We start from the raw sequence: 27712 nt of genomic DNA, 5'->3' as shown, positions 1-27712 counted from the left end.
TGGGGGTGAGTACATTTATCAGGAAAAGTGTATTTAAGAGTGGACTATTCCTTTAAAACTACTCAGTAGGCTCCACTTGTTCCAAATTAAGCACAACTGTGCTGCTTTCATAAATTAATTTGTGTATTTGAAATTTGACGAATTCTTTCGTCTGAGGTGGCAACCTCTGCAGGGAAGGGACCAGACTCAAGAGGAAAAGCTCATCCTCTGAGCGTGGAGGCGGCGCTGGAGCTACAGGACGGGTCCGGAGTGCTTCTATGAGCTGCCGCTCCACCTCTGATGGCTGCTCGCTTACCCTTCTCTGAACTCTTCTTCCTGGTGGTGCTGTTTCAAATGATAACACATTTTGTACAATGAGATGGCAGAAAAGGATAAAACTCAAAAACCGTCAGTGTTGTGTGAGGCTTTGAGTGCTTACTGTAAATATAATATGCATGTAAACATGGTCATTATTGCATGTACACACCTGTGAGTACAGCAGCAGATGTTGAAGGACCGGCAGCAGGTTCCGGCAGAGGTGACACAGGCTCACTGCCTTCAAAAGAATCAGTCTCTGTCATTAAAATATTAAATATTAATACAATATTACACACATTGCACATTACACCAGTCAGAGAGAAATTAATTTATACATTTCATCATAAGAAAAACAACAAAATATATGCCCTGCTGTGTTGCTTCACTTGTCATTACACCTCCTGTCTCTGAGTGCCCTGCTGCTGCTGCTTCTGTCTCACCCTGGTCCTCGGGAAGGTCACACCCTGTGGTCTGATTCTCCTCATCCCTCTCTCCATATTCCCGCTTGTCTCCCGTGGGGAGACGAAGGGGTCGAAGAAAGACAGGACCGCAGAGTACTTCAACTTTTACCCTGACCCTGAAATTGATTTTGTCCTCCATTGTTGTTTCGGATTTCTGCCTCCGCTTGCTACGTCGTAATCACGTCACTACTAGAGCAAGCTCCTGATTAGTTAATGCGGCGCGAATATTCGCCAAAGTTCAGATTTTTCAACTCGCGTGATTCGCATTGCGCCCTGAAATGCTCAATTTGCGTCACATAATTTGCACTGCAGGATGTCTATCGCGTCTTTGCATTTGCAACATAACATGTAAATCACTCACACTTAACGTTTTAGTCACATCTGGTGTGAACTCGCCATTAGACATCACCAAAGCTTGTGCTATTTTGCTGTAGTAGATCATTTAAACCGCTACGCTGCTTCAGAAGTCTGTCCGAAATCAGTTTCGTGAGGTGCCTTTGTGCACAAACACTGCCTGCAGAGTCATTGCCTGACAGGGCAGTGGGGAACAAGTCACTGCCTAAGTGTGGCCTTGGCCTCGGCCTCAAAGGCTCAGTGAGTGAGCACGGCTGCGATTAATCATGTTGCGATTACCAAAAACACTTCTGCCCGGTGTAGAGTGCAGGACTGACGAATGACCGCCGGGTTTGTTGTATGATGATTTTAATTACGGCTCTGTGAAATGGGCCGATTGTAGATGATTTATAAGTTATAACTTAAGCCAGACTTCCAAGCCAGAGCTGCTAGTAGGAGTTCCAAGAAAGCAAGATGGAGTTCTAAGTCGGATTTCCCAGTTGGAGTTCCAATAAACCAAGCCAGCAAGTTCAACTTGGATCTCTTATTTGGAAGTACAATTTCCAATTTCCCAGTTGGAGTTCCAAGAAACCAAGTTAGATTTCCCAGTCAGATTCCCCAGTCAGACTTGCCAGACTTCCAAGTTAGAGTTCCCAGTCGGACTTGCAAGACGTACTTGCCGGGCTTTCTAGACAGACTTCCCAGTCAGACTTTCCAGTTGGACTTGCCGGACATCCAAGTTGGAGTTCCCATTTGGATTCCCCTCTCAGGCTTGCCAGACTTTCAAGTTGGAGTTCCCAGTCGGACTTCCAAGTCGTACTTGCCGGGCCTCCCAGTCGGACTTCCCAGTTGGACTTGCCGGGCTTCCCAGTCGGACTTACCATTTGGACATGCCAGACTTCCAAGTCAGAGTTCCCAGCCGGACTTACCGGAGTTCCAAGTTGGAATCCCAAGTCGGACTTTCCCGAAACTAAGCCAGAGATTTTCTAAGAAATCAAGTTGGAGTTCCAAGTCAGATTTATTGATAAACCAAGCCAGAGTTCCAAGTCGGAATTTTCAAGAAACCAAGTCACACTTCTGTGAACTACCTTTTTTTATTTTGTTAAATAAGCTTCCATAAGATTCACCCCAACACAAAACTTGTTACTTCAGTCTGTGATATTTTTGGCTAGACCATTTCCTGAAGATTGTTTGCTTCCATTTTCTTTGCTTAACTAAAATAAATAAATTTTAAATAAATAAAGAACATTTCTAGGGCAGAGGACTAAAGAGGATCCTCCATGTTTATGTTTCTCCTCTTTATTTTATTTTTTTTTAATTCTGTTACCATCAAAATTGTGAATCTACTCACTTTTCTGGTACAAGAGCAAGTAAGCTTCCCCAGACCTACATTAAAAGATTAAAAACTATAATTACTTTCATTCTCAATTGATTAAGAAATTAATAAAGAGTAATTTGACGTAACTGGCACATACCTTTTCAGTTCACTCTCATCAGTCTGAAGGAAATCATAAGAGCACAGTTGAATGATATTAAGCAACAGTAAAAAGTTTAAACATTAAAATATGAAATAATAACACATTACCAGTGTGACACGACTGTCATTAAAATGGTACCACTTGTTATCTGTAAAAGATCGGATGACAGCAGTGTAGTGACCTCTAAAACGTGTACCCGTATGATTGATCACAGCATAGAGCGAATACTTGTGCCCCTGAAACAACATAAAGCAGGGTTTACTACCGTCACTAAACTTATGTTTCTTTGAAATATATTACAGTTGACTGTATTCTCTAATCCAGATAATAAAATACAGCTTGATTTAACTTCATCCTATCATAGCAGAATAAAATAAGAGGGTTTATTGTGTATTGTTTAGTGGGGTTACGTACCTGAAGAGATAAATGAAGCGGCACATCCATGGGGCAATCATTTTTCACAAACCCACGAACTCTATAGTCATACTCGAATCTTTTAAGGTGCAAAGGCAGTATTTCTGGATACTCGTGTATTTCAATACTCTGTGCAGAAAAGTGAGAGTGTTTTGGGATTTGTAAAGCACCTTCATTGCAAACCTGTAAAGCTGCTTCAGAATAACTTGTTTCTTGAAAAGTGCTATACAAATACAATTTAATTTAATTTAAAGGGTTAGTTCACCCAAAAATGAAAATGATGTCATTAATGACTCACCCTCATGTTGTTCCAAACCCGTAAGACCTTCGTTCATCTTCAGAACACAGTTTAAGATATTTTAGATTTAGTCCGAGAGCTTTCTGTCCCTCCATTGAAAATGTGTGTACGGTATACTGTCCATGTCCAGAAAGATAATAAAAACATCATCAAAGTAGTCCATGTGACATCAGTGGGTTAGTTAGAAGTTTTTGAAGCATCGAGAATACATTTTGGTCCAAAAATAACAAAAACTACAACTTTATTCAGCATTGTCTTCTCTTCCGGGTCTGTTGTTCATCCGGGTTCACGACTCCGCAGTGACGCTGCTGACGTAATGTCATCTCATCTGCTGAATGTTCCACATGTTCCAGCTGCGGCATTACTGGGCTCTCAAGTGTCACGCATTGAGTGTGACAGTCACTCATTTAGGTCTTTTGTCACGCACTCCCATCACACATTGTATTTCTCACGCAGAAAAACTATTTATCATATATTTAATATGCCGCAGCGCCTAAAATGTATCTGGCCACGCCGCTCTCTCTATGGAACTGGGCAGGAATCAAGCGCGTCTCCCCTGGAGTTAGCCTGCCACTTATCAGCCAATCAAAAAAAGAAAGAGGCTACACAATAGCCAATCAGAAAATAGCACTATTGTATCTGGGTAAGATTTAACGCATCAATCAATGAAAAAAAAGCATATCCTGGAATTTATAATGCTCGGAGCTCCACTTTGAGCACAGAGTAAGTCATGATCTCCTGTTTTAATGTTACAACTAATTCACAACTTTTAGACATGTTTGCGAAGGTTGTTTTGTTTACAGCGTGCGTCTCCCTCAGACTGTAAACGAAGCTCAGGCGCACCAGATAACACATCATCAGCGTCACTGCGGAGTCGTGAATACGGATTGACAACAGACCCGGAAGAGAAGACAATGCTGAATAAAGTATTTTTTTGTTATTTTTGGACTAAAATGTATTTTAGATGCTTCAAAAACTTCTAACTAACCCATTGATGTAACATGGACTACTTTGATGATGTTTTTATTACCTTTCTGGTGTAGCGATTTGTACAGTTAATCAATTTATGGGTGGAATATGAATATAATAATTCATAAAGCTTTATGAATTATTATGCACATACCGACCCAAGGGGGAATTAACCATATATGGTGAATTAATTACAATGAATTGTAATCAATTATATATATGATTAGTTCTGGTTTAATAATTATTTAGAGAAACTGTTCATTTGTCCGGCAAACTATAGCTCCTCAGAATGTTATTAAAAGGAAGGTCTGTTCTCTGGCCACGAGAAAGACTTCCTATTCTAGCATCCAAACATAAAGCAAGGATATAGGATCGAAACGTTAAAGTGACCTGGTCTTTGTTGAATGAGCAAGAGAACAAAGAGCATGGATATAATGTATTTAATATATGCAAACTACGACTACAGAGGTTATACGTCTAAATAGCTACAGAATATACAAATATATACAAAAGGGAACATAGAGACAGGAAAGTAAGGATGGTCAAAGAATGGCAAATTACGGCAGTTAACCCTTTGAGAGAGAGCCAGCACAGAAATCAGTTTAAACAAATTTCAGAGAGATTTATACTTGCATATGGTTCAAGTCGGTGTGCAGCAGAGTTTCAGTGCGCTTGGCTTGGTTGGTCCTTTCCGAGAGGGTTTCTCCGGCTGGGTTTTCAAACGAGGTTTAACTGACGCGTAAGATACCAGAGGAGAAAGAAGAGAGAGAGAGAGTCCAAGGAGATGGTCGTCCCGGAAGGAGAGTGCGTGATGACAGCGCTGTCGCCTGAGGCAGTTCAGGGTAGTCGAGAGACAATCAGGAGACAAAGGAGAAGGTGTGTGTCATTGTTTTTATGGAAAACCAAGCTAACACACCTCCTGAATTGTAGCGGCCAATAGATGCGCAGCACTATTTGGCGGGCAAAGTTCCTTTGTTTGGTCTCCTAGCTGAATTTGCATACTTTATGACTATCAGGTCGGATTTCGAGATGGAGTGCTTTCTTCACAGTATCATTAAACACATAGAAAAATGCATTTGTCAGCTATGTGACATATCTCAGTGAATAGCTTGAGTCCGGAGCTTTACGGAGAGACCAAACTCGATAGATCAGAAAGGCATATAAAAGAGGTTATGGTTTACAGACAAAATTCCCTTATTACAACTAACACTAGCACCAATTACACTCATTTAAACTAAATCTAAACACTAGGAAACATGCATATGCTCAAAATACATGATGGGTATATTTTGGCATGACTGTATTTTACATATACTGTATTTTACATATACAGTCAAAAATGTATGTTTGTGTGTTTTTGTATGTGTCTGTGTGTGTGTGTGGTGTGTGTGGTGTGTGTTGGAATGTGATCTGGTCCGTAGTCCACATGAGGGACCCTTTGATGTCCCAAGAGCTGGAAGTGGACATCTCTGTTTAGTTTCGAAGGGTAACAAAGGTGTCAGAGGGCTCATCTTTTGCAGACCGGTCGGAGCCGAAATGAGATTTTACAACCCAGTCCAGCATGCTAAAAGCATTCTGAACATTCCAAAGTTTATTGATTAGCCTGATACGTGTGCATATGCTACACTGGACATGGACAGTATACCGTACATACATTTTCAATGTCGGACTAAATCTAAAATATCTTAAACTGTGTTCCGAAGATGAACGGGTCTTACGGGTTTGGAATGACATGAGGGTGAGTCATTAATAACATAATTTTCATTTTTGGACGAACTAACCCTTTAATGCCCAAAGAAAATGGAGTACCAATGTCATTTAAACACTATTCAGCAGTATACTAGCTTTGGAAAAATGTGGCTTTTAAACACATTGAACTTTATATAGAAATGCATCAGCAGCAAAAATCCACTTTACCAGTGTCGTATCCCTCTTCTCGTCACAATCATTACAGTACATCTGGGCATCTTCATCTAATATAGTAGACTCAAAATATTTATTAAGTCCATCTTCCTGAAATCAGAATAAAATGTTTTATTATGATCTGCATCTCCTTTAACATATAATCATGAATACAGAAAGCCACTGAATTTTCCCTCACAAGTTTGAACTGTCCATCTCTTGTGATAACAGGAATCTGTAGTGACTTGAATGGGCTGTCATCATGGGACACGTGATGATGTGAACACTTTCTGATGTTCCTCAGAGTTCCACTAAAGTCCTGTTTCAGTTAATCACAGAGAATCACTGTGAGTTATTACCAGAAGTTCTGGTTAGTTTTTCTGCATTGTTACATATTGAATGAACAGGAACAGGAATAGGTTACCTCGGCCAAAGTAGAATCTACTTTCTCTAGGATATCTTGGAAGTACTCCACAGCATCCTGCTGCTCATTTACTAAAATTAAAGAGAAAATACAACACACTTCATACACACAAACCAAAAACAGTACAGTTTCAACAAATTATTATATTATTCCCATGATAAACTTACCATTCTGTATACCAAGAGAAGTGATTATTCCACGAGTCGAGACACTCGGAGCACCACTGTACTGATTGCTGAGCTCTTGGAATATTTTCTTTAATGCTGACACTAAATTCTCATTTGTGTCACTGGAAGCTCTAAAAAATTAAACAACTGTTTTTCATTTCAGCACAATGAATCATTTTAGCCACTAACAATTCAGACAAATAAATAAAAGACCAACCCCATCACTCTCTCTCTGAATGATCTGGTCATGAAGAGCACCTGTAAGATTGCATTCAAATAGGAGGTTGCTCCTTGACTGTTCAAACCTCTGTATGAACCTGAGGAGAAGCAGCAGATGCTGAATACAATGTTTACAAAACAGTAAGTAAGCAAGCAAGTAAAGTTTATTTATATAGCACATTTATCACAGCAAAGCTGACCAAAGTGCTGAACAAAGTCAAAGATAAGCATAAAATAAAACAAAACAGATGATACAATAAAACAATGGAACATAGATAAAATCCCATTTAAAATGCCTGGGAATAAAGATATATTTTCAACTTCATTTTAAAAGTTGTAACAGAAGGTGCAAGGTGAATGTCCAGTGGAAGTTCCAGAGACGGGGGCCGCAATAGAAAAAGCACTATCACCCTTCGTTTTTAAGCGTGAACGAGGGACAACTAAGACAGCTCTATCAGAAGATCTTAGAGATCTGGAGGATGAAAAAGGAATAAGATGGTCTGAGAGATAAGATGGGGCTTGACCATTAAGAGCTTTGAAAACAAACACTAAAATTTTAAATTGAATTCTAAAATAGACAGGAAGCCAATGAAGAGAGGCTAAAATTGGTGTAATGTGATCTGTTTTCTTTGCCCCGGTCAACAGTCTTGCAGCAGCATTATGTACCATCTGTAAGCGTGCAATGGATGACTGAGGAAGACCCAGATATAATGAATTACTGTCAGGGTTCAACTAAATAGAAGACTCAAATGCAGTGAACAAAGTGAAACGTTTATTTAGGAAATCTTGATGACAACGTGAAACGTGAACATGAAGAAACTGTATGGTGATTCCCGTGTTCTCCGCACATCAAAAGCGGATACACAGACTTGGGAGATCACCGATGAAACAGGACGCCAGCAGGAGATAAAGTCCCGCTACAGACTCCTCGTCTTAGGGTCCTGAGCACAACAGCAAAATAGCAGGTAAGTCACGAGAGCACAAACACAAGACAGAGAGCACAGACAGAGAACACAGACAGAGAACACAGACAAAAACACATCCTCGCGACACAACATAGTGATCAACTGACAACAAAAGGAAGACACAGCTGGGAATAAATAGGGAAAGGGAAACGAGTGACAGGTGAGGGAGATCAGCTCGTGATTGTGCACAAAGTGCTAAGGCAACGCTGATTGCCCGAATCATGAGCTGCAGAAAATGACAGGACACTAATAAACAACAGAGACGAACTGGCGACACACCCTGACCCGTGACAATTACAGTAGTCCAGGCAGGAGGTAATAAAAGCATGAATGACTTTCTCCAGGTCATTAAAAGTTAAAAATGATTTCAGTCTCGAGATGATCCGTAACTGATAAAAACTGTTCTTGACAACTGTATTAATTTGCTTAGTTAAGCAAAGTTCAGAGTCCAGAATGACACCAAGATTCCTAACCTGGGAGGAGACTGAGGGGAAATGCTTGCCAAGCTCATTTAGGAGACCACTTCTCAACTTAGGGGGACCAAAGACGATTACTTCCGTTTTATTTTCATTTAGTCGAAGAAAACTATTGGACAGCCATTTCTTGATGTCCCCAAGGCAGGCCAATAAGGGTTGAATGGAATCGTCAGCTTTCAATGGTATGTACAACTGGGTATCATCAGCATATAGATGAAATGAAACATTGTGTCTCTTAATAATGTCTCCCAAAGGTCGCATATATAAATTAAAAAGAAGTGGCCCTAAAATGGATCATTGAGGCACTCAACAGATAATCGAAGCAACAGATGAAGAAAACTTACCTAACTCAATAGAAAAAGACCTGTCTCTAAGATATGAGTTGAACCACTGCAAAGCAATACCTCCAATACCAAACAGATTTTCTAACCGGCAGAGCAGAATATCACGATCAACTGTATCAAAAGCAGCTGTAAGATCAAGAAGGAGGAGAACTGAATTTTTACCACTATCCACTGCAAGCAAAATGTCATTGAATACTTTAAGCAAAGCAGACTCAGTGCTATGATGAGCAGAGAAACCAGATTGGAGAGGTTCTGTTAATTTAGCTGCATTCAAAAAGGAAATCAATTGTGAATATACAACTTTTTCTTAAAGTTTAGATAGAAATGAAAGCTTAGAGACAGGCCGATAATTACCAAGGCAATTTTCCTCCAAACCCTGTTTCTTAAGCAAAGGTTGAATTACAGCATGCTTGAAACATTTCGGGACAACCCCAGCAGTTAGAGACGAGTTAATCAATGACTGAATGGAAGTACCGATTTCAGAAAAAGAGGCCTTAATAATCTCAGAAGGAATGACATCAAGTGAAGAGGCCGTTTTCTTCATCTTATTGACCAAATCACAGCGTTCCCTCAAAGAAACATTTTGAAAACAAGAAAAGGAAGCTGGACTTGCCAGCAAAAACAGTGACAGATCTGATGACTGCAAGGTAAAAGAGGAGCGAATCCATGGGTTTCAAAGACGTCACTTCCGCTATGCCCGCCGCCATATTTGTGTCCGGTCACAGCTGCGCGCTCTGTTTAAGTCTATGGTGACAGCAGCTACAACAACCAGAGGAAGGCCAATGAAACACTCTCAGAAGGTTCACAACAAATTTACAATATGTCTGGGATATGTGGTGCTGTTAGCCGTTTCAACAGTCGTCAGAACTACATATTTATTTGATCCCAAAGGAGTTAGATCGGCAGAATTATTGGCTTCATTCAGAAAGGACCACACCACTGGCAGCCAAACAGCAACGCACAACATTAATAACTGCTGGGACTGTCATTTACATAAGATTATAATTGTATACAATATTGTATTAAAATATTGTGAATTCTAGTTGCTGTGTTTCGGCGTGTTATTACAGGATGAACAAATTCACGACACGAGCTGACTACATTACTTAGTTCAAGTACACGCGTGCATGATTTTGTGCAAATATAAGTTGTAATTTTATGTCTATCTTGTATAAATATATATGAATTACCCTATATAGGATGTGTTCCGTTGAGTTAATTAACTTAAAGCGCTTCATTTTACGGGTGTTCATTCAGCGCGCGCAGCTCAAATAATAGGCTACTATCAAAATGAGATGATTTGAGAAAAAAATCTGTTATTGGTCGTGATCCTTATTAATCAAACCATGTGTTGCTGAATATAATACAAGAACAATATAAGAGCTAGTTATTAAAAATAATGCATTCATTTTTTTAAAAAAAATATGAAAGTTTTAATATTACTGTAAACATTTTAATGACTTAATCATTGCTGTTTGAGCTGCGCACGCTGAAGCTGAAGAGAATAAAAACCCGTAAACAAAGTTAATTAACTCAACGGAACACATCCTATATAAGGTAATTCATATATATTTATACAAGATAGACATAAAATTACAACTTATATTTGCACAAAATCATGCACGCATGTACTTGAACTAAGTAATGTAGTCAGCTCGTGTCGTGAATTTGTTCATCCTGTAATAACACGCCGAAACACAGCAACTAGAATTCACAATATTTTAATACAATATTGTATACAATTATAATCTTATGTAAATGACAGTCCCAGCAGTTATTAATGTTGTGCGTTGCTGTTTGGCTGCCAGTGGTGTCGTCCTTTCTGAATGAAGCCAATAATTCCGCCGATCTAACTCCTTTGGGATCAAATAAATGTGTAGTTCTGACGACTGTTGAAACGGCTAACAGCACCACATATCCCAGATATATTATAAACTTGTTGTGAACCTTCTGAGAGTGTTTCATTGGCCTTCCTCTGGTAGTTGTAGCTGCTGTCACCATAGACTTAAACAGAGCGCGCAGCTGTGACCGGACACAAATATGGCGGCGATAGAATACAGTGACGTCACATGAAACCCATGGATAGCTAACACTTTATCTGAAAAAAACTAGAAATTTTTCACAGAGTTCGGTTGAGGGTTCCACATGAAACTAACAACCTGGATTAATTATTGAATTAATCGTGGAAAACAGAATTCTAGGTCTATGAGAGTGTGTAGTAATCAAACCTGAAAAATACTTAGACCTAGCTGATTTTGCAGCTTTCTGAAAGTTAAGCAAACATTCTTTGAAAAACTCAAGAGACACAGTTAACGAATCCTGTTTCCATTTCCTCTCCGCTTGACGACATGCCCGCCTGAGAGAGCGAGCATTATCGTCGAGCCAGTAATAAGATTTCTGCCTGGGTGACTTTAACTTAAAAGGTGCAATAGCATCTAAAATATTAGAACAAGATGTATAGAGAAGAGAAGTCAGTTCATCAGGTCCAATGGAAGACTCAACAGCATTCAGAATAGATCCTTCAACAGCGTTATCATGATAGATTTCACTAAACTGAGGAGGAATAGATGAATTTATACAACGAGAGTAATGGCCCAGATGTTTTTCCATAACTGCAGAATTCTCAGCATGGACATTAAAAACAATAGGGCTGTGATCAGAGAAGGAGACATCCTCTATGTTTACATCTTCTACAGCAACACCATTTGACAAAATAAGGTCCAGCATGTGACCATGGATATGAATTGCTCCATTTATATGTTGCATAAAACCAAAAGATTCCAAAATATTACCAAATTCACTGACCAAGGGTCGACCTGGGCAGCACACATGTATATTAAAATCCCCCAATAATAACAGCTGATCATATGATGGCATGATATGAGTTACAAATTCACAAAACTCTCGTATAAAAGCACTGTCAACATTAGGTGGCCTATAAATAAGCGCACAGAACACTGCAGTGGAATCAAACTCAAGCACAATACATTGTAACTCAAATGATGCATAACTCCCGACAGAAACGGGACATACGTTAAGGGTTTGTTTCAAAAACATGGCAACCCCACCGCCTTTGCCAGTACATCGTGGTGTACTAATAAAACAACAGCCTGGCAGACACAGTTCTTCAAAAACTGACGACTCACCGCCAGAGGCCCACGTCTCCGTCAGGAAAAGGATATCCAAGTTGCGTCCAGTATAAAAGTCATTTAAAATAAAGGTCTTGTTGCACACGGACCTAGCATTGACTAGGGCCATGTTGAGATGAGACTGTAGTTCCGGGTTCCGATCCAGTCGAACAAAATCCAGTTGCCGAAGATTTAAACGTTCCACTCCTCTCTGGCTAATGGTGCGTTCACACCAGACGCGAATGAACGCGGCAAAGCGTTTAAGGTAGAAGAATCACCGAAAACTGGAAGATGAAAAGCATATATAATCCAAAGAGCATCGCGCCAGATTATGCCCCTCCAAATATGTTGTATCAGAATCAGAATCAGAAAGAGCTTTATTGCCAGGTATGTTGTTTACACATACTAGGAATTTGTTTTAGTGACAGAAGCTCCACAGTGCAACAGAGTGACAGCGACAAGACAAGACACATAAAATAAAAAGAATAAAATAATAATATACAAATTTACAAGATAGACAAAGTGCAAAAAAAAAAATATATAAACAATATCCACAAGTTTCCTACGCCCCATGAGGCCTTGCGTCAAACGTGGGAGCGTCTTCCGGTTCGAAGTAAACAAGCTGGACGTGACACTCATTCATTCAACATTTGACAGTCATTCAAGATTTAACGATCCAAACTTGCGAACGTTTGTTTTTTACTTAAAGATTTAAGATTCCAGCATAAATATTTGAACAATGTTTTACAATAAAAAATGTTACATTAATATTAATTTATGTCAGGAGTGCAGATCAATCATGCTAAATCTAACAGACCTATTCAGTTGCGCCTGCTTCCATTTATTTACGATCACGAGAATGCACAAAACAACTCCACTAAGGCTTTTAAATCCAAAGGCTACACATTTAGAAATATATTGATAACTAGGGCTGCACGATTAATCGCATGCTATTCTCACGCGCATTTCGTCAGTAAAGCCGGTTCCCTGATTACCGCTAAATCGCCATCACCTGTTTTTAAACGGAGCGCCTTTTAATAGACGGAGCCGTAGTTCACGGACAAGCCACGCAATATCGCGTTCATTATCGCAGGCGATTCATCTGCGATATGAACGCGATATTGCGTGGCTTTTCAGTGACCTACGGCTCCGTCTATTAAATGCCGCTTCATTTGAAAGCAGGTGATGGTGATTTAGCGGTAATCAGGGAACCGGCTTTACTGACGAAATGCGCGTGAGAATAGCATGCGATTAATCGTGCAGCCCTATTGATAACATACCCTATGTTTACGTCACTTTTCTGAGCATTTCTATTTATTTTCCTCTAAATTATGCGATGATTGCAATGCGAGGATGTTTGCACGATCTCTTGTCTATCTATCCTGATCCTTTCAGCCAGAGCAACAGAGGGAGCTCATGAGAAGGCAACAGGAGTTATGAGTTATACGAGTTAACCGGAGTGTGTGAATCTGTGAAAGATATGCATTTGTCAGGAATCAACAGGCACAGGGAAGAGACGGATAAAACATTAAACTAAATAAATACACGATCATAATCATATACGAATTGTCTTCGTCCCTCAAGCAGTCTCTGATATTTTCCATAAACGTGTGTATTTATCGCAATGGTTAACATCAGTAGCCTTTAGCATCGCATACAGTGGAAACGCGACTGGCTCTGGCACGCACGATACGTTAGGAGTAAAATATAACATCATAAGGCTTTGGTGCATCAGAGACAGGTGAAGTACAGACAGCGGGTTGTTCATGTATTTCAGGGTCAGGATGCTCTAGTCATGCAGTAGCACTGTTGTGGAAGGTCAGTAAAGTAAAGAGCAATTAAGGGCACGAAAACTGTTTATTGTATTGTGATATTATTAACTAATAAATGTACTAAACTGAAATGTTGTCCCTGAGCGCCGTAACGACATCTCTCATAAAGATTTGCAACTTTGCAAAGTAAACAATGATCCAAAAAACACTTAGCCTCTTCGCTAATTAGCACACTAAATACCATTGGTATGCTACTTCCGCCGCCTCACCGGAAGTTGTACCCACGTTCTCTTTTACAGTAGCGGCCCGCGGAAACAGGTGGATATAATATAAACAATTTGTATGTATCCAGGGAAAACTGGGTTGAGAATTTTAAGGCGGAAGCAATCGCCCGTCTAATTCTCACTCGAACACTGCCACGACAACCTCTCTTTCTGAGGCGTTTCCGCAGAGGATGAACACAGCAGGATAGCTGGTAAACGCACTCTGGTTGATTGGAAGAGGATTGAGAGCGAGAGTAGAGAACTGGGCAGTTTCTCAGGTAACCAGCTTCCATTACAACATTTGATGTTAAATAGGGCTTGGCGATCGTAGGTCAGCACTGAGTCTACATGATATCAATGCAACACCACACAGAGAACAAACAGAACAGGTAACGTTACTACAGACTGAAACACACAAGAGAGACGGCATGCCGAGTGCACTGGCGCCATCTTGGAAAAAAACAAAAATAAGATCAGTAGCGGTCATACTGGGAACAACAGTAATTTTAGTTTATGACATCCGTAACTTCAGTTTCTTCAAATCAAACACAAGACACCTGATAATGAGTCATTTAACAGTCATTATGTTGTCAGTCACTGATTAACCCTTTAAGTCCTGAAGACATGTTGTAGGGACCTTAGGTCATTTATTAGCTCAATTTAATTGTTACAGGGAATAAGAATTGAATCAACTGTAAATGATTCACTGTAAATGATTCAGAATTAATATTTAACACTTCATCAATTATTTGTCCAGCGAAAACTGAGGTTAAAGTATTTTACCAATTCTGGATAAAATATTATTCTGCGGCCAACAGTAACAATATTTTACTATGATTATTATGATTATAATTATTATATTATTATAAGCAAGAGGTAACTTGATCTTTTAAGTTTAAGGCAGTAATTTGACACACAGCACAAGAAACTCGTATATGTGAAAATCAAAACAAGCTTTATTGACTACTTCTAATGATTACAGGAAACTAAGGCTAAACACACACACACATTCATACGCACACACACACACATTCACGGAGTTGATATGAGTTATGAAGAAAGTCCCAAATACTAACTAAACATCGCAACCTGAGGAAAATCACAAAAGCAGAGCTTTGGCTTGATTCTTTAGGTTTAAAGGAGTTTCACCAGTTTCCAGCAAGAGAGAGAAGTTTGCTTGTACCTGCGTTTGCTCTGACAGCTGAGGTAATCGGGTTGTTCTGCGACTCGTGTGCAGCGGAGCCTCGTTCTGGATTGGCTGTCTTTCAGGTGACGTCTTCTCGGGAAAGCCCTTCGTGGGTTGCGCGGAAGCTTTAAAGTTGTTGCGCTGTTCTGAGCAGTTTTCTTCTTTGGAGACTTTGGTCAGATGTTTCACAGAGTGTTTTGGAGTCTGGATGTGACGGCTGTTGAATGGTCAGCTGCGCGGCTCGTGGATGAAGTCGGCGACTGTTAGATGGAAAATCAGCCCCAGTAAGGATCAGTTCTCAATGACCCATGCGACTTTTCCGCCGTGGTCAAAGTAGCGGTGCTTCGGCTACTGGGCTTCAACGACTGTGCTTCAGTCCGACTTCTGACCGATTTCTGACTCATTTCTGACAACTAGCTATTGGGAAAGCATAGTTTTAAAGGAGGAAGTTAGCTCCGTCCTTCAGATGTGATCCTCCAATGAGACGTTGCTACGGAGATTAGACGCGCCTCGTCTATTGTCTATTGATCACATCGCGTGATATCTGTGGAACATTCTCCTGTTTTATTAACAACTTTATAAAGTTTCTTAATATTTTCCTGATACTGAATTTCAATGTTTCATTCACACAGAATTACAGAGAATTATAAATTCTGCATTTTGAACTCAAACATGACACTTCTTACACACATATTACTAGACTGACCTAATTAAAACAATGATTACAAGAGAAAGAAAATGCATACAGGAATACAAACATATACTGCATTGACTCCAACATGTTAGTAATCACATCAAAGCAAGTGTTATTCTGGATATAGTTAATACTTTAAATGATTGTCCCTTTTGAGATTCAAGATTGAGTCCTTAAGCATAGAGTTTAAACTTTGACCGGAGTCACGAGTGACCGGGTCAAAAAGGGATTCCTAATCAGGGTAGGTCTGTGAGGATCCTGGTGCATTTAGGTCCGTTAATTAATGTTTCCTGTTCTGTTCGTTTGATACAAAAGGGTTTTGTGAGCGTCTATAAATTTAATGTGATCAGGAAGGCCTCAGAACAGATATTCTCTGTTCTTAAGTCACGTTACCACTTCTCTTAATGCTGACTAGCTGAAATTAGGAGCTATCCAGTGCCCCTGGGGATTCTGGGGTCAGCGAATGAATCCTTTGTCAAATGAAGCTTTGTTCGATCAGTTGTTCATTGATAAAGTCATTGGTAAGTTCTGTCGAGCGAGGCCCTACAATGTTCAGAGTTTCTTTTTCTGAGTGACACAAAGTAAAGACTTGTAACTCCAAAATTCAAGAGAGTCAAAAGGTTGGTATCGTTTGAAAGGAAACTTTTTAAATTTTTAAATAAAAAAAAGAAACAATTTAAATTTGTTTAATCCAGGTGAGATGGAGGACCTGCGCCTAGACACGATGACAACGCAGCCCTGAAGTGTCAGTAGAGATTGACACAACAGCCAGTGGCACAGTTCCTCAACAAACCGTCCATACCAGCATGATGAATACGTTCCTCAACTGGATGGAACTGGAATAAATACTTTGACTGTTGCGATCCCAATCAGTCTTGGGCATTAGGTTCACCAGACCCTCTCTCCTCTTCCATTTAGTAACCCATGTCCTTAGTCTGCTTGTCTTCAGCAAACTGTTTGCGGGCTTTCCTGTGCATCATCTTTAGAAGAGGCTTCCTTCTGGGACGACAGCCATGCAAACCAGTTTGATGCAGTGTGCGGTGTATGGTCTGAGCACTGACAGGCTGACCCCCGACCCCTTCAACCTCTGCAGCAGTGCTGGCAGCACTCATACGTCTATTTCCTAAACACAACCTCTGGATATGACGCTGAGCACGTGCACTCAACTTCTTTGGTCGACCATGGCGAGGCCTGTTCTGAGTGGAACCTGTCCTGTTAAACCGCTGTATGGTCTTGGCCACCGTGCTGCAGCTCAGTTTCAGGCTCTTGGCAATCTTCTTATAGCTACGCCATCTTTATGTAGAGCAGCAATTCTTTTTTTCAGATCCTCAGAGGGTTCTTTGCCATGAGGTGCCATGTTGAACTTCCAGTGACCAGTATGAGAGAGTGAGAGCGATAACACCAAATTTAACACACCTGCTCCCCATTCACACCTGAGACCTTGTAACACTAACGAGTCACATGACACTGGGGAGACTAATTTGGTTAATTAGGCCCAATTTGCCATTTTCACTTAGGGGTGTACTCACTTTTGTGGCCAGCGGTTTAGACATTAATGGCTGTGTGTTGAGTTATTTTGAGGGAACAGCAAAGTTACACTGTTATACAAGCTGTACACTCACTACTTTACATTGTAGCAAAGTGTCATTTCTTCAGTGTTGTCACATGACAAGATATAATAAAATATTTACAAAAATGTGAGGGGCATACTCACTTCTGTGAGATACTGTAGATAAATTAACTAAATTAATACTATTGATTCTTAGAACAGAATGAATCACTACTGAATTAACTTAAGCTGGACATTGACACCATTTTCTTTAAAGTCCCTGTAAAGTCATTTTAAAGTATGTGTTCTGAGTTTGTCACACCGCAGAAAAATGTGTTATTAACCACCCAGCCAAATTTGAATGATTAAAAAAAATCTGTAAGTAAATGAAATAAGTTATCAAAATCTCGAAAAAAATAAGCAGCCCTCTCTGTTCTTAAACGCTGGGGGCGTGTCCGCTGTCGGCGCTGAAACCACACCCACTCGCGAGAGCTGCCGTCTCAACTGACTTGAGTCTAATGAGTCAAGCATACTGATGCATATAAAAGAATCACGTTAGAGGGTTGCAAATTTTAGTAGTTACTGTGGCCTACCTACTAATTATAACATAAGCACACGGAAACTTACACTCATTGGTGGGCACATATTGCAGACTGTTGTCGAGTCGACAAATGACGGCGCCACGAGACGGGAGGATGAAGGCCGGATGGGAGAGACTCTGTCCGGGTCCATATCATATCATCGGTTATCGGTGGGACGGTAAGAAGGCCGAGGCGGGAGGGGGGCCGAGGTCTGTTCAGTCACATTCACCAAAAACAGCGCATTATCAGTGAATCCCAGCTGTCTGATGAAAGTTTGTAAAACTATCCGGTGTAGAACAATCACTTTAGAATCCTTCATATCATCGTTTTAGGAAATTTAAATAAGGAGACCGAGCATATTGTATATTATAACAACTGTAAGTGGCCACTAGAGACCGCTATAGGTAATTAATTCACGGTCATATAGGTCATTCATGTGACAGGGTTTGAGGCTTTGAGCCCAGGAATCTGTATAGCTGATCAACAGACACACTGATTAGATTTCTCTCTTCTCGTCTATGTAAGTTAACTCAGTTTGTGTAATCCTGGTGCTGTTCTCTCTGCTCTCTGTAACTTTAAGTAGTTATATCCATTTTTTTACATTTTGTTAAGTTGCTTTGTCTTATGTTCACTTTGTGTACTGTTTAGCCCAGAGATCATAAAGCTAGTAACTAAACCAAGAAGCAGCAAGCCTAAGTTTGCACCCTTGGTGAGCGGAGCGAGGTGTGTATTCTTAGTTAATGTTGTTAATGTGTAGAAAATGTTTAAGGATGTAAATGTCTACATTGACTGTTACTGGAAAATGTTTTAAGTTTCACATGTTAATTGAGCTAATTATTGTTTATGTGTTATACTGCTAACCAGCTATTTGCATGTTTACTTTTAGTTTTCACGGTGCTTATGCTGGTTCTATAAGAATAAAAACAATTGCACCCGTTAGGGACTCTCTGCCTCGTATTCAAGAAGCCAAGGGCTGCTACAACAACCTTGTAATACATTTGCGTGAGGATGGCATTACTAGCTAAATGTGCAAAGGGCTGTATAACTGTAATGATACTCGAGATTGAGCGAGTAAACCGCGCTGTAGCGTTAGGGAGGGCGCCACGCTCAGTGCGTCATCGACAGTTATATAGTGTTAGGGGAGGGTCTATGCTCGGGGGACGATGTGCGTCATCAGACCCCCGTTTTAGCTCCGCCCAAAAAATCCTGAACAGAGACTTGGTGAAAAACTGTTTAAACTTCACAATTAAGCATTACACAATTCACAGTCTTTGTAATGTGTTTCAGCAATACATTTGTAACATTTATGAAGTGTTTAGAAAGAATTCTCAGAATTGACTTTACAGGGACTTTAAAGGGATAGTTCACCCAAAAATGAAAATGTGATGTTTATCTGCTTACCCCCAGGGCATCCAAGATGTAGGTGTCTTTGTTTCTTCAGTAGAACACAAATGATGATTTTTAACTCCAACCGTTGCTGTCTGTCAGTCAAATAATGCTAGTGGATGGGAACTTCTACAATAACAGTAAATAAAACTTGCTTAGACAAGTCCAAATTAAACCCTGCAGCTCGTGACGACACATTGATGTCCTAAGACAAGAAACGATCGGTTTGTGCGAGAAACCGAACAGTATTTATATCATTTTTTTACCTCTAATACACCACTATGTCCAACCGCATGCAGCACTCGTTAGTAAGGTCTGATCGCTCTCTGACAGCGGCAGTGATGTCTAGCACTCATTGAAGTAAATGCGCGAGACATCACTGCCGCTGTCAGAGCGCGATCAGACCAAACGAATCGAGTGATGAATGCAGTTGGAGGTAAAAAATGATATAAATACTGTTCGGTTTCTCACACAAACTGATCGTTTCGTGTCTAAAGACATCAATGTGTCGTGACGAGCCACAGAGTTTAATTTGGATTTGTCTGTCGTGTTTTATTTACTCTTATAGTCCAAGTTCCCGCTGACTTGCATAATACCACTGACAGACGGCAGCGGTTGCAGTTAAAAATCATCATTTGTGTTCTACTGAAGAAACAAAGACACCTACATCTTGGATGCGCTGGGGGTAAGCAGATAAACATCACATTTTCATTTTTGGGTGAACTATCCCTTTAAGAGCTGCTATCACTGTAAAGCTGCTTTGACACAATCTGCATTGTAAAAAGTGCTATATAAATAAAAATGACTTGACTTGACCTTCAATTTAGCCATACCTGGAGGATTAATATGAGAAAGAAAAGTTAGAATCACGTAATCTTAAAGCTATTTTATGCAAATGAACTAAATGTATATATGGAAGTAAATTAATGCCAAATGTTTTTGAAATAAAAAGCTTGTTGAATTGCACTAATTAAAAAATAAATGCATTACATTAGCTGTACTTGCATCAAGGTTATTATAGTTTTGCATTTTTCATTAGTTTTTATTTTTATTTCGTTTGACTTTTTGTTTTCAAATTCAGTTTAGTTTTAATTAGTTTTTAAAGTGGGTTTGCTAGTTTAGTTTAGTTTTTATTTTTTGAAAATGCTTAGTTTTAGTTTAGTTTTTATTAGTTTTAGTGTTAGTTTTAGTCTTTTTTTGTAATTTGGGTTATTTGTCAGGGGCAAGATTCAAAAAGGTCAGAAAAAGTATTGCGTAATAATAACTCGACAAAAACATCATACAATTTTAGAAAATATTTATTCAAAAATAAAACCAGTACATAAAATGTACATATGGGCAGTAAGTGCAAAATGTGTAAGTGACGTGTGCCAGTAAAAACCTAAAGAGCCAACAGACTAAAGAAGACATACATGAACCGCATGTAGCCTTTTCAACCCATTTTTAAGCCACAACAAGACATTTCTGTCAGATTGTCAGGGAGCTCAATCTGAGAAAAGAACATGTCAAATAACAAAAAAAAAAAAAAAAAAAACTTTAAATACAGCTTTTCAGTTTTTTAGTGTGTGTGACACCTTCACAAAATTGCCAAAAAATCTACCAAAAATCTACACATCTTCTATACAGAATTCACACCCTATACAAATACCACAGCTGTACAATTTTCACACCCTATACTAAATTTACAATAGCCTACTCGTCTGGATTGAAGCAGCAACCATTCAGTGTAAAGGCCAATTCACACCGCACCGACAAACGCCAACAAACTCGTCTGTTGGAGTTTGATCGGATCGGTGCGATACACCTGTTGGCGTTGGTTTGAGTCGGTTTTCACCGGACTGAACATGTTTAATTGGCGTTAGTTTGGTAGTCTGAGCATCCAACAAACTGCAACCAACTCTGACGTAATCTGACCTGACTACGAACCGTTGCCATGACGATGAGGCAAGTCCCCTGCAAAGACAGCTGTTTGATCGCGCCCGCGCCTCACGCACACACAACAAAGCAGCGGAAATGTGACATCGCAGCTTGTTCGTTATAAAAAATAAAATACAGTAAAAAAAAAATAAAAAATGAAAACATACAAAAGGTACAATAGTCCATAGTGCAATCCTTGCCATTCAGCAAGAGCACGTTAAGAGAGGTAATGTTAACCACCATGAGCAACGCAGGTTTACTCTGTAAACTTGATTTTTTTTCTCACAGTAATTTTCATTTTGGGTGAACTATGCAAACACATTTGGATTGAAGCAGCAAATATTCAGTGTAAGAGTAAACAAATGACATTATTTAATATTTGAATCACAGCTTATATAGTGTTTTGACATCGACAACCCAAGTGCATTTTACCTCAAACTTGCGTCTAGTTAACGTTCTGCAGTAGCAATCGCTTCTCGCGTCGACATTAACACGCTGACAAAGTTATATTCAGAATTAAAAATATTTTTATACCACTTTTTAATGTGTGTTTGTGTAAAGGTGTTCACGAGATACCAACCTTTGGCGAACTTGCTTTCAAAGTGGAACACTCGTTCTCATGGAGACGCGGCGTGCACTGACGGGAGGGGCTGTAATTTTTCTATAATTTTATTTTATTTTAGTTAGTTTTGCCAAACACACATTACAGTTTTAGTTAGTTATCGTTTTTTTGTAATGCCTCGTTTTTATTTTATTTCAGTTAACGACAATGTTTTTTCCCACCTAGTTTTCGGTTTTTCGTTCGTTTTCGTTAACGATTATAACCTTGACTTGCATTAGATACATTGTATTTTTAAGGCTTGCATTTTTATGGGCTGAAATTCAACATGGTCGTATATTTAAGCTGTGAATATTTCAATTAAAAATATTTCACACACATTTTCATTATTAAAAATTCAATAATTTATATTCACCTTTCAGATTTCACTTCCAAAATATTCATTCTGTTTACAAATACAACCTATAAAATTCGACCAGCAATTTTCAGTCCATTTTATTTCACTTTACAAATTCGCTTCCACAAATTCAGTGGTTCAAATTCGGCAGAAAATTCATCATTTCACATCCGGGAACTGCAGGAAAAGCAGTAGAGTGCCGATGCATGATCTCTATCTGCTGTTAGTCTTCTTCACCAGCAGGTGCCGCTAGCGGCTGTTTACGTAAGTCATCATTCATTCATAAAAACGGACTTACAGAAATAGAGCAAGCGGTAAGTGAGTGTGTGATGATTATCAGGGCCAGTATCAATGCAGAAAAGCTGATAAAGTCACAAAAGCTGCATTTATGTTTAATTCAGTGTCTTTACTGTTACTTTCCCTGTGTAGGCTACAGCTTTCTCTACAGTGAAAGAGATTATAACATTATTGCCCGGTGCTGGTGTACAGATCAAACGTTAAATCTGAGGTAGACATATATGTCTCTCTATTGTTTAGCTTCCTTAACTTTGTGTTGTAATACTAGGGTTTCCCTCATCCGTCACAGGATTCCCCTGCCATCAGGACATATAAAACACTTAACACATCTTAATGGACTCGTACAGTGATATAAAAGACCAAACTCGCATCTCATGTGTGATGTAGGTTATACTATATAGGCTCCAAGAAAGCAGATACTGGCATAAAGTTTGTTTGATGCTGAACGTTTGATATTCACAAATTTAGGGACCATCTCTAAAGTTACGACACTGGTATTCACGTTTCTACCTTCAATAGCGTTTAAAGAGAATGATTTACAGTCACAAACCTGTAAAGTGTTCATCTAGGTGTCAGGTATGATGCAAACCTTTTAGATTTTTGATGTTTATTAAAATATAAGGTAACACTTTATATTAACTATTTAATATGAACTAACAATGAACTGCACTTCTACAGCACTTATTAATCTTTGTTAATGTTTATTCCAGCATTTACTAATACATTATTAAAATCAAGAGTTGTAGTTGTTAACATTAGTTATTGCACTGTGAACTAACATGAACAAGTTAAAGCTGCTTATGTAGCCTACACAGGGAAAGTAACAGTAAAGACACTGAATTAAACATAAATGCAGCTTTTGTGACTTTATCAGCTTTTCTGCATTTATACTGGCCCTGATAATCATCACACATTCACTTAGCCTACCGCTTGCTCTATTTCTGCAAATCCGTTTTTATGAATGAATTAGGGATGGGCAGATCGATATTAAATATCGATATATCGATACTGACGTTGAGTACTGAAAGTATCGATACTCAAATTAAAATATCGATACTAAGGTGTTTTTTTTTTAAACCAGTGTTTTTGTTTATTTAACAATAAATTGAATGCATAAAATATGCATTGGATTGGACAAATAATCTATTTAAGCGAATAATTTGTAGTAAAAGTATTTTCCTGCTCATCTGAACACGCAAATGCTGCAAGTCAAAACCAATCGATCACAGAACGTTCGCTCACTGCCGACACTACATTCAAACAGCTGTAGGGCTTCGTTTAGGATGCTTTTGCGAAACGCAGCCCAGAACAATGTTTAACAGAACACAGAGAAATATAATATTATTATTAGTTATTTCACAATAAACAAAATGAAATAGCCTACATAGTTTGTGCAATTAGCCTACATTTATTTAAAATGAACGTTAAAAGTTCATATTGATGTTCTTTCAGAATACAAATGTTTCATTTAATGGGTGCAACATCCTGTCAGTGGCAGTCCCTTATGAAAATGAACCATTACTACAGTGACCATAGTTCAGCTAGGCATATAAAAGGCATATTTGTAGATTTTCCATACCAAGTAAACATTTTAACCATGTGTAAACAAGTGTTAAGTACTAATCTTCAATATAATGTTAAGTGGGTATCATAACCCATTTTACTCTTAGTAATTCAATAATTGAATAAATGTTAAAATCTTTAAGTTCATATTAGAGGTATCGTATCGGTATCGATATCGGCGATATTGGCCTTGAAAGTATCGGTATCGTATCGAAAACAAAATAAGTGGTATCGCCCATCCCTAGAATGAATGATGACCTAATAGCAGTTGCTTTGGTCTTCGTAAACAGCCGCTAGCGGCACCTGCTGGTGAAGAAGACTAACAGCAGATAGAGATCATGCATCGGTACTCTACTGCTTTTCCTGCAGTTCCCGGATGTGAAATGTTGAATTTTCTGCCGAATTTGAACCACTGAATTTGTGGAAGCGAATTTGTAAAGTGAAATAAAATGGACTGAAAATTGCTGGTCGAATTTTATAGGTTGTATTTTTAAACAAATTAATATTTTGGAAGTGAAATCTGAAAGGTGAATATAAATTATTGAATTTTTAATAATGAAAATGTGTGTGAAATATATTTAATTGAAATATTCACAGCTTAAATATACGACCATGTTGAATTTCAGCCCATAAAAATGCAAGCCTTAAAAATACAATGTATCTAATGCAAGTACAGCTAATGTAATGCATATATTTTTCAATTAGTGCAATTCAACAAGCTTTTTATTTCAAAAACATTTGGCATTACCGGTAATTTACTTCCATATGTATAGCTTTGAACAATGTTTATAAATTGGAGTCACTGGCGTTACTGATCTTTACTGGTGTTACCCATCATTTAAAGTTTATTTGTATAGTATTTCATACACATTGCTAATTCAAAGTACTTTACATGGAAAGGAAACAAATACATAAGAATAAAAATGTAATGAACAGGAAACAAATATATAGAGCCCTAATTTCCTGAATGACTAATTTTGGGGTACCTAGCTGATGCGGAAGAGACAGAATCTGACCTTATCCAGTGCTTTACACTCCCTGTAGGGATATCTCTACAGATAAGCCACTTTCGTGTCCCTGTATTGCAGTGTTAGCGGCTCCCAGCGAAGCCTCATAAAGCTAGTATAATTAATGTCCCTTCCCGGCCACCTGCCAGTCCCGCGGTACTGTTCATTCACGTCTGAATGAAGCTCAAAAAAAAAAAGAAAAAAAAAAGAAACAAAGATAGACTACTAATAAAGAGCAGCCTAATGCATTTCAATAAGGTTCAGACCATTTGACCGTGTAACACGCTATTAATCAACAGATCATCAACATGCAAATCGAAACTACAGTTGGTCCTTTAACTTAGAAATACACTAAATAGTTACAGTTATGGAAATAGTTCCCACCGTCAGCTGGTGTTTGAACTATGTGCTTACCTTTTACATCGCGTGGCTTGTCCTTAGTGCAGAACATTTTGTTAGATAAATGAAAGCAAAAATGGAGCTTTAGGCTTAAACCAATGAAGAGTTCAAAACATGAATCTAGCTTTCGCTTTCACAAAAACGCGTTGCTTAAGCAGGGGCGCGGAAAGTGGTTTTCACAGGATTGTAAATGCAAACGGAAACATTTGTTCATTTACAATTATTCTTTTTAAGCATGTAGTAATTTATTTGTAATAAACACTTTAAGTGGGCTATTAAAACGTGTTATTTATATGATAAATTATGTTTTTTAACACATACAAGCAAAGTGTGACGTCATTTTGTGATCGTTGCAGTGTGCATAGAAAGAATACATGGGTTTCCTGTATGCGAACATGGATGCAGGCACATTCAGGGGGCAAACCGTGTCTTACGTTTAAAGGGTTAGTTCACCCAAAAATGAAAATAATGTCATTAATTACTCACCCTCATGTCGTTCCACACCCGTAAGACCTTCGTTCATCTTCAGAACACAAATTACGATATTTTTGTTGAAATCCGATGGCTCAGTGAGGCCTGCATAGCCAGCAATGACATTTCCTCTCTCAAGATTCATTAATGTACTAAAAACATATTTAAATCAGTTCATGTGAGTACAGTGGTTCAATATTATTATTATAAAGCCACGAGAATATTTTTGTGTGCCAAACAAAATAAAAAAAATAACGACTTATATAGTTATGGCCGATTTCAGAACACAGAGTGACAGTGATATTAACAGACCAAACTCAGTAAACATCATACTAATAAACCATACTATGTACAGAAAAGCAGTTGAGCCCAGAATATGAATGTAGTGTGTTTAATTTCATGTTAAACGTTTTCCTCCCATAGAAAATGTTTAACATGGCTTAATGTACTAAACAGTGATATTAAATAGGTGATATTAACTCAGTAAACATCATACTAGTAAACCATACTATGTACAGATGAGCACAGAATATGAACACAATTCATAATTAAAAAATGATTAAACAATGATCTTGTGTTTGAAACAGTGATTATGTAGAATGAAAATTTGTAAAACTAGAATGAAAACATGAGATCAAGTTTTGAAAGAATGAGCGGGTACACACCTCATGTACCGGATGCCGTGCGCGCTCAAGGTAGTTGGACATAGTGTTGTATTAGAGGTAAAAAATGATATAAATACTGTTCGGTTTCTCGCACAAACCGATCGTTTCGTGTCTTAGGACATCAATGTGTCGTCACGAGCCACAGAGTTTAAAGGTCCCGTTCTTCGTGATCCCATGTTTCAAACTTTAGTTAGTGTGTAATGTTGTTGTTAGAGTATAAATAAAATCTGTAAAATTTTAAAGCTCAAAGTTCAATGCCAAGCGAGATATTTTATTTAACAGAAGTCGCCTACATCGAACGGCCAGTTTGGACTACATCCCTCTACTTCCTTCTTTAATGACGTCACTAAAACAGTTTTTTGACTAACCTCCGCCCACAGGAATACACAAGAGTTGCGTTTGTAGAGTGTGTTTGTCGCCATGTCGTCGAAACGCTGTTATTTTCATCCCGCAGTCCAATCACCGGGTCTGATTCCGGCTCAAATTGATAGGGTAAAATTAAAGACATGTTTACAATAACACTGAGCGCGTGCATCTCCACGTTATGGTAAGAGGCGTGACCTTTCCGGGCAAGGAGCGCTAAACTGCTGTCGAATCACAACACAGGAACCGCTGGCACAATCAGAACTCGTTACGTATTTCTGAAGGAGGGACTTCATAGAACAAGGAAGTCATCAGCCCGTTTTTATGACAGTGGAAACAGCGGTATACAGATAAGTAAATTATGTGAAAAATACTGTGTTTTTTTACACGCGAAACATGAACACATGTTATATTGCACACTATAAACACAATCAAAGCTTCAAAAAACCACGAAAAACGGGACCTTTAATATGGATTTGTCTGTGCATGTTTATTTGACTCTTATGTTCCCATTGCCGTGCATAATACCACTGACAGACGGCAGCGGTTGCAGTTAAAAATCATCATTTGTGTTCTACTGAAGAAACAAAGACACCTACATCTTGGATGCTCTGGGGGTAAGCAGATAAACATCAAATTTTCATTTTTGGGTGAACTATCCCTTTAATTCTTTGGAATTCTCTTGTTTATCAAGGAAACAAAAGTATTCATCAGTAGTTTCCATTAAATGGTAGTTAAACAAATGCTCTGGTCACATGACAAATGTTA

The 27712-nt window shown here is 38.8% G+C and overlaps 1 protein-coding gene across 2 annotated transcripts; it reads right to left on the bottom strand.

The window, feature by feature from the left end:
• Nucleotides 1-8: 8 nt before the first annotated feature.
• LOC125273062 (ubiquitin carboxyl-terminal hydrolase 47-like) lies at nt 9-25576 on the bottom strand. 2 transcript variants are annotated; one of them, XM_048198319.1, is made up of 12 exons: nt 25461-25576; nt 6961-7060; nt 6744-6874; nt 6577-6647; nt 6352-6471; nt 6168-6263; nt 2984-3112; nt 2677-2805; nt 2567-2589; nt 2443-2477; nt 467-553; nt 9-324 (listed from the first exon to the last, which is right to left on the bottom strand). In XM_048198319.1, exons 1-12 carry the CDS (start codon nt 25495-25497, stop codon nt 59-61), a joined length of 1224 nt encoding a protein of 407 aa, XP_048054276.1. In that variant the 5' UTR covers nt 25498-25576; the 3' UTR covers nt 9-58. The 2 variants fall into 2 exon arrangements, with proteins under 2 accessions (XP_048054276.1, XP_048054278.1); XM_048198321.1 differs by having other exon boundaries at nt 467-535.
• Nucleotides 25577-27712: the final 2136 nt, after the last annotated feature.

This window comes from Megalobrama amblycephala, linkage group LG7, assembly GCF_018812025.1.
Source record: "Megalobrama amblycephala isolate DHTTF-2021 linkage group LG7, ASM1881202v1, whole genome shotgun sequence".
NCBI lineage: Eukaryota > Metazoa > Chordata > Actinopteri > Cypriniformes > Xenocyprididae > Megalobrama > Megalobrama amblycephala.
This window is presented reverse-complemented; position numbering and strand designations above follow the sequence as displayed.

What these genes read in the sequence shown, in the direction of transcription:
- LOC125273062 (XM_048198319.1), bottom strand. Translation starts at nt 25,497, where the DNA reads ATGTTCTGCACTAAGGACAAGCCACGCGATGTAAAAG. An exon ending in GAGATGGACAGTTCAAACTT is followed by an intron (nt 6,264 to 6,351) that starts GTGAGGGAAAAT and finishes TTCTGATTTCAG; the next exon opens with GAAGATGGACTTAATAAATA. An exon ending in GATGAGAGTGAACTGAAAAG is followed by an intron (nt 2,478 to 2,566) that starts GTATGTGCCAGT and finishes CTTTTAATGTAG; the next exon opens with GTCTGGGGAAGCTTACTTGC.